This window comes from Rhinolophus ferrumequinum, chromosome 26, assembly GCF_004115265.2.
Source record: "Rhinolophus ferrumequinum isolate MPI-CBG mRhiFer1 chromosome 26, mRhiFer1_v1.p, whole genome shotgun sequence".
Lineage (NCBI taxonomy): Eukaryota > Metazoa > Chordata > Mammalia > Chiroptera > Rhinolophidae > Rhinolophus > Rhinolophus ferrumequinum.
The window spans coordinates 17,341,584-17,355,097 of NC_046309.1; the positions used below are offsets into that span (position 1 = coordinate 17,341,584).

Sequence of the window (13,514 nt, forward strand, 5' to 3'; positions counted from 1 at the left end):
GGGTTCCGAAGAGCTGGCGCCGGTTGAGTGGGGCTGGGACCGTCGGGGCGAGTCCAAGGGCCCAGGAATCGGGCTGGAGGGCAGAAGAGTCGGTTCTCACTTACAGGTTATGGCCTCCATCTCGTCGGCCCCCCGTAAGCTCTCAATGGGGGGGCCTCCCTCCTCCGGCCGGTCCGGCCCCGGAGGGGCTGTGGCGGCCCGAACCGCCTCGCAACACCAGCTGCCTCTGGGGCCGCGCGCGCTCCGTCTTGGCGGAAACGGGCAACGCGCGTGCGTGTTTATTCCCGCGAGATGGGGAATTGGGGGAACCTTCACCATACCTTCAGCCTGGATGAGATCTAATGCTAGAAACAATCCTACTGAGTAGGGAATCGCTCTAGAATTTTTTTTTCCCACGCTGTTGCCTACCTGCATCTCTACTTAAAGTCCCCGACTTCCCTCTTATTTGAAAGGAAGCATGTCCCTTCTCCAAGTAAAAGCCTTTTTCTGTTCTAACTGGATCATTCCCTTTATCATACAAACATGATCTAGTGTATCCTATCCCCCAAAAACCCAACCCCCCAAAAAACTTATTCCTTGACTTTATTTCCTTCCTTTTCCCTTATTTCTCTGTTTCTCTTCAAAACATGACTGCTGGAATTATCTGTACTCACCCCCTGTCACCTCCCCTTTCCTTTTCAATCCCAACCCAATCAGGCTTCTATCTTCACTGAAATAGCCCTCCATCTTGCCAAATCCAATGGCCTTCTTACTTGACTTAGCAACTTTTGACACAGTTGATCATTATCTCCTTGAAGCACTTTCTGTTCTTGGCTTCCATGGCCTTAAATGCGTCAGTAGTTCCTCCTATCTCAGTCTCTTTTGTTCATTTCTTCTTCTATACTGGACCTTTAAATACTGGAGTGACCCCTGGGCTGGACCCTTTTCTCTCCTCCATGTGATTTCATGGTGATCTCCCATAGATTCAAACTCCATCTATGCTAATGACTCCCAAATTTACATCTCCAATTTCTCCGCTGGTTCTAGATTCATTATGTCCAACTTAACATATTTACTTGGATGTCAATGACCATTTCAAACTCGACATGTAGAAAACATGTCTTAAATGCTTCCCCTAGCTCCCAAACTTGTTCATTGCCATGTCTTCCCCATCCCAGTAAATGACACCACCAACCATCCAGTGTCCCAAGGCATTCATCTTTCATGTCTCTCTTATCCCCCATCCAATTCATCAGAAATCCTGAGGGCTCAACCTTCAAAAAACCTAGTGTGAATCATCTCCATTTCCACTGCTCTAATCCAAGCAACTATCACCTCTTCACTGAACTGTTACAATAACTTGCTGACCAGACTCACTGTGTTGACTCTGTTCCCTCCATCCAATTTCCACACAGTGGCCAAAGTGCTCTTTTTAAACATGTGAAGCAGATCACATCACCCCAGCCCTGGCTAAGACCCTCCCATGTCTTTGCACTATACTTAAAATAAAAACCAAACCTCTCAGGCCTGCCAAGACCTTTGTCCTGGCTTCTGCCTGCCTCTCAGAACTCTCTCCTACCAGGTCCTCCACATGCACTTTGCTTCAGCCACAAGGGCCTCTGTTCTGTCCTTCAAATACAGTGGTACCTCAGTTTTCAAACGTAATCCGTTCCGGAAGACCATTCGAGTTCTGAAACGTTCGAAAACAGCTGACAGCTAGGCCTCAGGATCTTGCACTCAGCAGAAGCTGCATGACATGTTCAACTTCCGAGGCATGTTCAAACACCGAAGCATTTACTTCCGGGTTTACGACATTTGTAAACCAAAATGTTCATCAATGGAGATGTTGGAAAACCGAGATACTACTCTACATGAAACTCATTCTTGCCTCTGAGGTTTTGCAGTTGCTATTCCTTCTGCCTGATGTGTTCTTCCCTCAGATCTTTCTCATTATTCAGGTCTTAGTGCAAATGTTATCTTCTCAAAGAGGATTTTTGTAACTACCCTATCAAAAATAAACTCCCATCTCAGCCTATCTCTCTAGCATCTTGTTATATTGTATTTATTGTCACCTGAATTTGTGTTGTTAATTTTCTGCCTCTCCTCATTAGAAAGTGTCCTTTCTTAGGATCTGGTCTCTTGTTCATAGCTGGTCCTCCATAAATGGTTAATAAACAAATAAATGAGTTCCATTTTACAGATAAGGAACGAAGTCTCGGAAAGCTAAAAGTGACTTGCCCAAGAACAGAAGCTTGTTACGTGGCAGAGCTGGGCCCAAGAGTCTAGATTTTCTGCGGCCAATGCTCACACACTTTGCCCTGTGCAACACCTCTCCTCCATTTGTGCTCACCCTACCCCCTGTCTACTTCTGCATCTACCTTTGTGTACATCTTCTTTCCCTCTTTTTCCCTTCCCCTCCTCGACCTTTGCTTGTTCCTCTACAGACCTGCTTCCTGGCCTTCCTTTTTTCTCCATTTAGACTTTTCTTTTGGCTTGATCTCTGTTCTCCCTGGAGAGTCCCTGCTGTTTTCTAGGACAGCTCCCCTAAACCGTCCGGAAGCCCACAGAAGTAACAAAAGCTGTCTCTTTATTTGGTGGTGCAGTGGAATGTGGGACGCATGCCTTGATGCTTCCCAGAGACAAAGGGAATGTGGGCGTTAGAAGAAAGGGATTTGGGGGCCACAAGCTCAGTCCTAGGGAGCAAGAGAAGTGTTCTCATCTGCCTCACTTAAAAGATGCAGAGTCCCCTCCAGTCACTTCTCATTGGCTCACCGCTTTTCCCATGGTGACCTTGGAGGGACAGGAAAAAGCAATCTGGTTTGGAATTCAGTCCTGATCACCTACCCCTGGCACTGACCAGGAGAACCAAGGAAAAGGGATGCAAGTGTGAAGGGAGGCAGCTGAAGGAGAGAAAAAGGAGAGACTTAATCACGGAGAGAAGAGGTGAAATGAGAGGGCAAGAAAGGGAAAGGGAGGACAGAAGAGCCAGGCAGAGATGCAAAAAGAAAGGAAATTAGGTTAAGAGGAGAATAGAGAGACAAGGAGAAAGGGCAAGAACAGAAGAGAAAAAAAGAGGAGAAAGAACTGAATTAGGTTATGTTTGCTATGCTTCAGCCAAACCATCAGGACAGAAGTAGTTGGATGGCCATCGCCTCTCCAGCTTGAAGGCTGGGATTTACCTTGGAGTTGCTGGATCTGCTTGGTGAACACTTCTGCCTGCTGGGCGCTGGCCAGCCGTTCATCCTCCAAGAGCCCTGCATGGAGAGAGGGCCAGCATCAGGCCTGGGATGGTGAGCATAGAGCATTTGGGCGCAGCCCTCAGGCCCCAGCATGGACACTCACCCTGCAGCTCCAGGGAGTCGTCCTCATGCTGCCCTGCCAGTTCCCGGGTCTCCTCCAGCTCTGTCACCAGCTGCAGCACCTGAGCCCTCAGCTCCTCCAGCTCTGTCTCCGTGAGGCTCAGGCCCCGGTGCTTCCCAACTGATAGGGAACCTACACTGCCACCTTTCTGAACTTGATCTTCTTCTTCTTCCACCTCTTCCTCCTCCTCCTCCTCCTCCTCTTCCTCCTCATAGAGAGCTGGGAGTAACACTTCCCCTAGGAGAGACACCCATCCCGCCAGGGGGTCAGAGCCAACTTCCTTTCCACAGTCCTCCGAGGGCCCTCAAACTCACTGTCCCCGGGCAGAGATGGCATACTAGTGCCACCTGGTGTCCCCCAAAGAGCCCCTGGGGAGGACCTGCACTCCTGAGTCCTCAGGTGTGAGGGTCATATTTGGAGGTAGCCCATTCCCCCGCCCAGGCCCTTTCTGGACCAGTGCTGCACCTGGTGGCCTCCTATTACTGCCTTTGGGGAAACTGAGCAGCTCAGTGCTGGCTCAGCCATGTGAAGTTTGCATAAGAATACCCACTCCTTCCAGTCCTGGTCTCTGGGGCGTGGGACAAGTAGTCAAGAAAAGATTCAGACACTGGACGTGTCTTTAGGCCAAATGGGGCAAGAGTTACAGTCGGGGTCTTTGTAGAGAGTTCAAAAACTGTCCAGGTAGCTTGTGAGAAATTAGCCTTTCCGTAATAAGATCGCATTGCCTGTCAGTAGGCAAACAAAGAAAACAGCTAAATGAAGCGAGTCTCAATGTTTTACTGGACAAACGGGGGCCCTTTTAAATGTGCTCTATCGAATAGCCTTTTTGAAATTTTCCACAAGGCCCACCTTCCTTTTCCCTGCTGAGTGTGTGTGTGTGGGGGGGGGGGGGCGCGGGTTTCCTCTCCCCTCCCTGAGTGTTATGAGGCCTTTCCCGCGGCTGATCAATGTACAGAGTAGTTTTCAGGGCGGAAGTCTGAGGTACTTGTGCGTAAAGTCTGAGGTACTTGTGTGCCATTTTAATGCATTAAGAAACTGGGGTGTGCTGGTCCCCAGCCTCTGGTTGGCAAGCACCCCCTCCTTTGCTGCAATGCAGTTCCTCCAAATAGCAAAAATCTTGTCTGGGTGGTGATTGTTGGCTTTGTTTTAAAATTCTGAATCCCTGGTCTTACTTTCTCCGATAACAGCAGCCTAAGGTTCATCTGGGACCCCTTGCATTTTCTGTTCCCTTTGGGGGAACAGGGTTGCCCACACTGAGGGTGCACAGGGGTCTGAGGACACTTCACAGGAAGTCATGGAAAAACGGACCAGCATCCTTTTAGGGGCCTGGTGTTGGCAACAACTACCAAGGTGCATGGGTGTGGTGGGGTCACAGGAGTGTTGGGAGGTTGGCCTTCTCACCTGTCCCCCTCCCAGGCAATCTCTCTCAGGCAGTATGCGACCCTAGAGCACCAAAGGCACAAGGCTTGCATATAAAGTTAGTGGTGGTGACACCAGGAAGACAATTCACATGCTCACTTCTCTGCTTTTCAAAAGAAGAGACAGGTTGGGATCTGGGTCGAGAGGCAGTGAGAACAAACCCCCTGCAGAAAGGCTGCTTCAAAGCTCTGTCCAACCAGGCCTTTCTCTGTCTGGCAGCTTCCCCAGGACACAACCTGGTTAGCTTGTGATTAAGGCCCCAAAGGGAGGCGCTGGGCACCTCCCTCAAATCCTCAACCCTGAGGAGGGGTGGAGGGGCCTCAGGTGAACTGGGGAAAGGGCCCAGAGTTCTGGGGATCAGAGGGAGGAGGGAAGAGGGGGAGAGAAAGAAAGCTTTCTGGGAAAACTCACCCTCCATAGCTTGCATCCCCCGCCTCTCCAAGGACCCCCAGCGTTGGCCTTTCTTCCTCTCACAGCCCTCGGATACCTCGTAGGAGCCCAGAGTGGTTACTGTGGGTCCTGTGAGCAGGGAGAGAGGAGGGATTGTGGGATGCCAGGGGCGGCTGGGGGCTGGCATGCCTTCTAGCCCTTTGGAGCCCTGAGGGTTTCAATCCTGGTGGACGTGCTCGGCTCACTCCGCCCAGCACCGCGACTCTGCTCCTTCAGCCGCCCCTCGCGCTGGGCCTGCGGGGACCCCGCCCTGCGCGGCCCAACCTCCTCAGCAGCCTCCGTTCAAGGCTCCTCTCCCTTGCACAGACGGAAGGGGCGTGTGTCTCTTTAGCCTAGAGGGGACAGGAGGAGAGGGGAAAGGATGGGAGAGAGGGCAGAAGCTAGTAAAGAAGCGGCTGAAAGGGTGAGGTGGTGCGTGGAAGGGGAGGCAGGTGGCGATGGGCAGGAGGCGCCGTGGGAAGGGGTCTGGGCCAGAGCCGCTCCCCTCCCCTCCATTCTCTCCCTGGACCTCGCCCGCCCCACCCTCGCCCTGCGCTAAGAAGCCTTCGGGGGTGCAGGGGCTGGAGCCCCCTGGGCTGGAGAGACGTGATGGAGAGGGCTCAGGGAAAGAACTGCCAGAGAGGATGCTGCCGGTGGCGGAAGACTCAGCGGGAAAGATGGAGACCGGGCCCGGGTGAGGGGCGGGACGGAGGGAGGGAGATTTAGGAGGGGAAGGTGGGCGCAGCGGAGGGAGGGAAGACGTGGGGGTCTGCAGGGAGGAAAGATGGAGAAGAGGAAGGCGCGGCGGGGGAGAGGTGAGGGAGGGGCGGCTCTGACCTGGGCAGCTCCAGCCCTCGGCTCCCGCGCCGGCCTCGGCGCCCGCCTCCATGGCCTCTCGCGCTGCCGCCGCCGCCGCCGCCGGGAGCAGACGCCGCAGCAGCGAGGCCGGGACCCGGAGCCTGGCGCGCAGGGCTGGGGGGGCGGGCCGAGGGGGCGGGGCCTGGCCGGGCCACCTGACGCCGCCGCCGCCCGCGGTCCGCCGCCGCCTGGAAGCCCGCTCCGCTGCGCGACCGGGTGCGGGCAGGCGGGAGCGGGAAGGGTGAGGGAGCGCGTCCCAGGACGCTCGTGGCCTCGCCGAGCGAGTGGGGCGAGCGGGCCGAGGCTCGTCGGGACTTGAGGTCTCCCCAAGAGGTAGACACAAGATCCCTTGCTCTGGTGATGGGTCCTTCCTGGAGTCGACTGCGCACGAGGACCCGTCTGCGCCATTTGTCAGGTCCCCGTCCCTCTCAGTGGTGGAAGAAAAGGTCAAAGATGGACAAATGCTCCCGGCCTGTTCCTTCCAAACGCGTAGACACGCTCACATCACTCAAGACCCATGCCCCCACCTCCGTTGTTAGCGCTGACCCCCTTTCGCCGCCCCAGCGCGGCGCAGTGGCCTCTCGCTCCCCAGAGCTGCATGAGAAATGGACCAGGGAAGCCAAGGCCGGAATACATGAAATGCGGGTCCTTGATCTCTCTGCTTTCCTGACGCCTCCACCAAGCCAGAACCAGGGACCCTCAGGAGCGCCCGCTCCATGGCCCCACGCAGCCTTGGCTGCCTGGAGACCTCCTCACTCCACCACTCGGCCTTCCCAACTGGCCCTACACCCCGTGGGCTGCAAGCCACGACCCCCACCCACCCTGCCGGTGCAGCCGTCTCAGAGTGCGTACTGCTGATTTTCACTCTGGCAAAAGGGAGAGGTGGAAGCCCAGAGAGCTGGTTTCACTTATTCAGTCATTCACTCAAGGAATGTCTACCAGGAGCCCAAGGCAGTTGTTCTCACATCTTTGCAGGAAAGAAGTGGTGACACACTTGGGAACCTGGGCATCCCAGCAGATGCAGAAAAGTACCAGGAGATTCCCAAGCCAGGGACACACACCAATTCCTTCTCTTGCATACCTACTCACAAAGTCATGGGTACCTATTATCTGTGTCCACCCCCCATCTCCCACCTTCACAAGCCCCCCATAATACTCAGGAAAGAAGTCCTCCTTTGGCTGGGCATCCCCTACTTATCCTTCACCCCTTCATCGGGGTCACCTGTGGGCAGCCTTCTCTGACATCCCTGTGAGATGCCCCTGCTCGCTCCACCCTGCCCTCCTGCCCTCTAGGGCAGTGCCAGTCACTCTGGGTTGTCAAGGTCAGGTGTTTACTCTTCTGTTTGCCCACTTTCTGGAAGGTTGGGGAGTATCTTAGTCATTTTTTTCTTTTTATCTCTAGCATCTGGCAAAGTACCTGACACATAGAATAAATGAGTAAAGGTAAATCTCCCAACTATGCAGTTAATAGTGTCTTATCATTTAACATGATTTCACACTTAGGGAGTTAAATGTTACCTAATAATGATGATGTTGCCCTATAAGTCTCTCTCTCTCTCTCTCTCTCTCTCTCTCTCTCTCTCTCTCTCTCTCTCTCTCTCTCTCCCTCTCTTTCTCCTCTCCTTTTTTTCTCCCCCTCATACCTCCAGCCTGGTGTGCTCTGAGAGATGACGAGCACAGGTCAAGGAGGTTTCATTTGCTCCCCAGATGACAGGATTTCACTCCCGGTCCTGTGGTCAAGGTGACCCAGTCATGGGGAAAGGCTGTTGAACAAGACCACTCAGACCCGTTCCAGAGGGTCTGCTGCATCTATCAGGCTTGTCTAGACTTGGTGAGCAGGGCAATTGTCAGAGATGGTGGAAAGAGGCTGGCATTGGGAGGGTGGGGGTGCAGAGAGCTCTGGGGACTGATAGAGCCTAATGCTGGAAGCTCAGTGGCTATTTGTTCTGCCACAGCACAGCTGTGGTTCTGGCTCAGCCAGTATGGTCAGTGAGCAGTTGACCTTGATTGCTAACTTTTTGGCTGATGGAGGGAGGGGCAGGGGAGGACATTGTCAACTGTGACGTCCGGGGGTCCAACCTGTCCTCGGGGAGCTCTGATCCTGGGCATTAAGACTAATCTCTCCTTGGCTTCCGGGGTGCAGGTCACTATTCACCCTTCATTGGGTAAGTATTCAGGGGAGACCTGAGCCAATCTATTCTCAAGACCCAAATTTGGGCCATCCCTGGCCAGACCAGCACTGGGTTGAGGGTGGGGTGAAGTTAGGAGGCAGGAGGAAAGGGCACAGCAGGTGTAGGTAAGTGGCCTGGGGCCCTGGGCTGCAGCTCAGAAGGGGCGGAAGTGGTTGGAATGCCAGCCAGGTAATCAGCTTAGGGGGATGATGTGCACTAATCCTCAAAATCCCTGGACTCAGGACTCAGCCTCCCTCCTAATCCCTTCCCACAGATCATCCTCTCTGAGGATTGATGTGGCCATTTATCCCCATTTACCCTTATTTCTAACTGCCTAGATCCCTTCATTAAAAAGAAAGAAAATGTGGAGCTTTTAAACATGCAGAAAAGTACAGGACAGAGAATAACATAACAAATACCCATGCACACACTGCTGAAATCCAACAACTGTTCATGTTTTGCCACATCTGGTTCAGAGATAGCCTTTCGATTTATGGTTTTACAGTTTTGCTCCATATGTACGCATCCACAAGCAATACGGAAGATTGATTTGTGTGCTTAAAAACCTATCTAAATGGTGTTCTTTCGTATACATTTTTATGTAAACTTTCTTTTTTCTCAACTTTTTTTTTTTTTTTTTCATGTATCCATGTTGTTTCATGTAGCTCCTCCAATTTGTGAATTTTAACTACGGAATACTATTTCATTGTTTGAATATACCACAATTTATTTATCCATTCTTCTGCTGATGGGCATTTACAATGTTTCCAGTTTTCTGTATTATAAACAATGCTGCCACAGACAGTGATATGCATGCCTCTTTGGCATATATGTAAGCACTTCTCTAAGGTGGATACCTAGAAATAGCATTTTTTGGTCATAGAATATGTGTTTAACATTGCTAGGTAAACTGTACTAGTTATTGCCAAATTGCTGTATCAGGAAGCTGGACCAATTTACACTCTACTTACAGTGGCTTTCGATGCTTGTTTAGATTCACTAACACATTTATAAATTTCTCTTTTCACCATTGTTCTTGGAGTCCACGCCTTCCTTCTTATGAAGTATATCCTTCGGTGGCATTTCAGTGAAACTGTTTGAGTGGTAAACAGTCTCAGTCTTTGTGTTAATCTGTCCTTATGTCACGCCATTTAAATGGAAATTTAGTGGGCATAGAATTTGTGGTTGACAGTTTTTTTCTTGGTCTTTTGAAAATGTTTTATTTTTTTGTATAAAATTTTGTGGCTAATACGAAGTCCGCTTCCAATATAATTGTTAACTTTGTAGGCAATGATGACTTTTTCTTTTTTTTCTGGTTGCTTTTAAGAGTTTTCTCTTCCTCTTCAGTAGTCTACAGTTTCACCACAATGTATTTATAAACTCAGGACTCTTCAACCTGAGGACTCTGTCTTTCTTCCATTTTGGAAAATCCTCAACCATTATCTGTTAGAATATTATGTTCCCCCATTCTTCAGGAACTCCTATTTTATATATATATATAATGGTATGAAAGGCAAAATACACACACACACACACACACATATATATATACACATTATTCTTTCTCTCATGTTTTTAAATTATTCTTTCATATTTTCTATTTCATCACTTTCCCCTCACCACCCCCGTTTTGAATGATTTTTATTACCGCTGTCTTCCAAGTCACTAATTCTCTTTCCAGTTGGGTCTAGTCTACTGTTTAATGGATCACTGAGTCTTTAATTTCAATGGTATGTTTTTCATTTCTTAATGTTTTATAGCCCTCCAATAAACTGCTTTTTTCATCATACAATATTTTTATTATGGTATATTTTCTTATCTTTAGTCTTTAATGCTTTTAAGTATTCTTATATACTTGTTTTTCACATTGTTCTATTATGCACAGTTTTTGGAGTGTTAAGTCTCCTGTTTGCTGTATCTGCTGACTCCTCCTTACGGTGGATTGCTTCCTTGTCTAGTTTATAATATTTCATTGTGAGCTCTTCTTCAGCAGGTGTTTTCGTTTGTGTTTCTGTTTTTTAGTGAGAATCGCATATACCCTTGGTTATGAAAACATTCTTACAGAACACTTCTTTGCTTCTGTGGGGGCTGTGTGATATTTTCCTAGGGATTTCAAGGGTCCTAAACCAGGATTATATTTAATTTCTCTGCTCGAGGAGCAGCACCATGCAAAAAATATCAATCCAGATGCAGTACAAGCTTTGTTCAGACTTGGCACTTCAGTCTCTCAGGGTTGACTTGTATTTCTTTCCTTTTTCTCGGCTTCCTTGGACTGTGTGTGTCATTTTTCGTTTTCTTTCCACGGACAAGGTAGATCTTTGATGTTCTGAGCTTTATGCAGGAAGTTCAGCTCCTTGTCTCTGGTGGGCTGAAGCCACATATCCTATAACCAGAAGCATTAAAATACAGCTCTAGGTTCCTGGGCATATATCTGCATCTGAAACCCACCATGGGCCACTGTGACAGCCTCTTCTTTTCCTTTTGGCTTTGTAGTCCTTCTTTCATGACATCTGGGAATTTTTCTTTTTTTTTTTTTTAAATCAACGCTCCCATTATTTTGTTTAACCCTTCCATTTTTTTGTTTTTAAGATTTTGTTTTTTTATTGGGGAAGGGGAACAGGACTTTATTGGGGAAGGGAACAGTGTGTATTTTCCAGGGCTTTTTTGTTATTGTTGGGGAATAGTAGTGTGTTTTTCCCAGGACTCATCAGCTCCATCCAAGTCAAGTTGTTGTCCTTTCAATCTTAGTTGTGGAGGGCGCAGCTCAGCTCCAGGTCCAGTTGCCGTTGCTAGTTGCAGGGGACGTAGCCCACCATACCTTGTGGGAGTCAAACCGGCAAACTTGTGGTTGAGAGGACGCTCTCCAAACAACTGAGCCATCTGGCCACCTGGAAGCTGAGCGGCAGTTCGTTGACTTCATTCTAGTTGCAGAGGGTGCAGCTCGCTGGCCCATGTGGAAATCGAACCTGCAGCCCCGTTGCCCAGAGCTCGCGCTCTAACCAACTGAGCCACCCATCCACCCAATTTCCTTTTTTAAAATAAATTTTTGCTATTGTCTATATTTTAATGTTTAAATTCTATTTTGTGCACCATTTCTGTGTGTGTTTTCCCCAGTGCCGGGTGAGATGATAGCTACATTAGTTCAGTCCTTCATGTTGTCAGGAGCTCTTCTCTACATTCTCTGTCTTTAGTATTATTCCTAACAACGCCTATGTCTGTAAGGTGCATAAAGGCTTGCAAAGGGCTTTCACATAGTTCCTGACTTAATCCTCTCAACAAATCTGAGAAATACATATCATTGTTCCCATTTCACTGAGAGGAAAACTGTCACTCAGAATTGTAACTTTAATCCTAGCATTTGAATTTTGAATCCAGCCCATTTCATAGCTTGGTTTTTAGGTGGAGAGCTTGTCTTCTCCTGACCTTCAGCTCAGACCTACCCCCACTCCAAATTGACCTGATCTCTTGGTGTTTATCTGAGTCCCTCTGAGAGGCTCTTTGTGCCTAACACAATGCAACCTTGGGTTCAGCTCCTGATACTATGCCAGTCTCCTCCTCCTGCTTGGTTTGGCTTCAGTGGAAATAATGGGATATACACAGGCTACAGGCAATTTGTTCCCAGGGTCCTTTATTGACTCACCTCTAGGCCATCTCTTTGCTTCTATTCTAGAAAGGGCAGGCAGTGTATATGTGCTAATGGGAACAGAAAGAAAAAATCCAGCAAAAGCAGGGCTCGTCCGGGATTTGAACCCGGGACCTCTCGCACCCTAAGCGAGAATCATACCCCTAGACCAACGAGCCAGTTATAGCTATGCATTTCCAGATGTGCCTTCCCTACCACATCAGCTTCAGCCATAGTATGCGGTTTCTAGAGGCAGCCTCTCTTCTCTTTCCAGGCTGGCTCCCCGCCCAGGCTGGCTGCACTCCCTAGGCCTCGCCCCTCCCCTCGGCTCTCTCCTGCTCCTCCCCCGTCTACTGCGGGAGCCAGATACCCTGTGTTTCAGGCAGGGCCCCTTCTTTCTCTGGATGAACCAGTTCTCCCCCAGGGCTACCACGCAGAATTCCTGAGGATGCTGCTGGGGAAAGGTGGAAGGCAAGCCAGTTTCCAGCAGCCTCCACTTTCCAGGGGAACCCCAGGGCTGAGGGAGGCTGTCTGGCAGATATCTCCTGCACCCAGTGAAGAACCCCACTTCTTTCTTACCTCATGATCAGGTCACCAGAAAAAAATCCTCCAGATCCATAAGCCTCCCACGTGTGGATGTACAAGGCTCTCCCAGATCCCTTTCACCAGGAGACATTTGCTAAATTACTCAGTTTCTTCATCTGTCAGTTGGAGAAGTAACACCTAACGTGTCTGCTTTACTGGGTAATTTGAGGATCCCGTGAGACAATGTGAAAACACTCTGCAAACTGTAAAGTGCTGTGCAAAGGAAGGGGGTTATTATGATGGCCACATGAGGGCAGGGGAAATCCACAGGAAACCTGTCACTTATTGCTCGCTATGTGTGGGTCAATGTGTTGTGCTTTAGAGTTTATTTAACCTTATAAAAGCCTTGTGAGATAGGTGTCATCCCCATTATAGGAAAAAGAAATGTGCCTATATTCAGCTCATAAAAGGAGCATTTATCTGACTGCAAAGCCTGTTTTAAATGCAGTGCACACTGCTACTCAGACTTTCTAGAAAATCAGAAATAGAAATACATCCTGTAAATCCCTTCACTCCCTCCCCGACCCCAGCCTGCACTGTTCCACCTGCCCAGGGAGGCCACAGGGGAAAACTTGCCAACAGGCTAAGGGTGGCCTGGGTAGAGTTTCCTTGGGTTGGGAGTTTCCCAAATGAAAGTGACAGGGGAGGTCACGCCTCAGAAACTGGGGCCTTGTAGGAGGCCCCTTGGAGGGCCCATGGGCGGGCCAGGCTCTCTCTTTTGTGCTTTCACTGTACCACATCCATCACACCCCAGGGACCCTTGCTTGCTTCCAGGAAAAACACCGTCCATAAGCCTGGGAGACCCAGAGGGCAGAGACCTGTTTTATTGACCTTTGGGTCCTGCCCTGTGTCCAGCACTTGGCAGTCCTGTTGACAATATAAACAATTTCCAAACATTTCTGTGTACCGGGCCTTGTGTTAGCGTTTTACCAGACGAAATCTCATTTCATCCTCACAACTGTGGGTGTAGACACCACTTAGCAAATGTTGGTGGAATGAATGAATGAGACAAAGAAAGTCAGGAGTGTGCACAACATATTGCTAGTGCAACAGATATTCAGGTGAGTCCTCGTCGCCTGGCTTGAGGTAGA

The 13,514-nt window shown here is 49.6% G+C and overlaps 2 protein-coding genes and 1 non-coding gene across 9 annotated transcripts in view; 1 reads left to right on the forward strand and 2 right to left on the reverse strand.

Moving 5' to 3' along the window:
* Positions 1-6,148, reverse strand: part of CCDC136 (coiled-coil domain containing 136) — a 27,022-nt gene extending 20,874 nt beyond the window's left edge. For 4 of the 7 annotated variants that reach the window (XM_033099123.1, XM_033099122.1, XM_033099120.1 and 1 more), the window contains exons 1-4: positions 6,025-6,148; positions 5,170-5,540; positions 3,322-3,576; positions 3,159-3,233 (exon numbers count right to left, since the gene is read on the reverse strand). In XM_033099123.1, the coding sequence (XP_032955014.1) occupies positions 3,159-3,233; positions 3,322-3,576; positions 5,170-5,335 (496 nt within the window). In that variant the 5' untranslated portion in view covers positions 5,336-5,540; positions 6,025-6,148. The remainder of the gene's footprint in view (positions 1-3,158; positions 3,234-3,321; positions 3,577-5,169; positions 5,541-6,024) is intronic. The other 3 variants (XM_033099126.1, XM_033099125.1, XM_033099124.1) reach the window with 1 other exon arrangement.
* Positions 6,075-13,514, forward strand: part of OPN1SW (opsin 1, short wave sensitive) — a 15,541-nt gene continuing 8,101 nt past the window's right edge. Inside the window, 1 exon segment of the mRNA XM_033098665.1 lies at positions 6,075-6,286. Coding sequence (XP_032954556.1) covers positions 6,075-6,286 — 212 coding nt within the window.
* Positions 11,946-12,017, reverse strand: TRNAP-AGG (transfer RNA proline (anticodon AGG)). Its single transcript has one exon. It is a non-coding gene; the product is annotated as a tRNA-Pro (tRNA).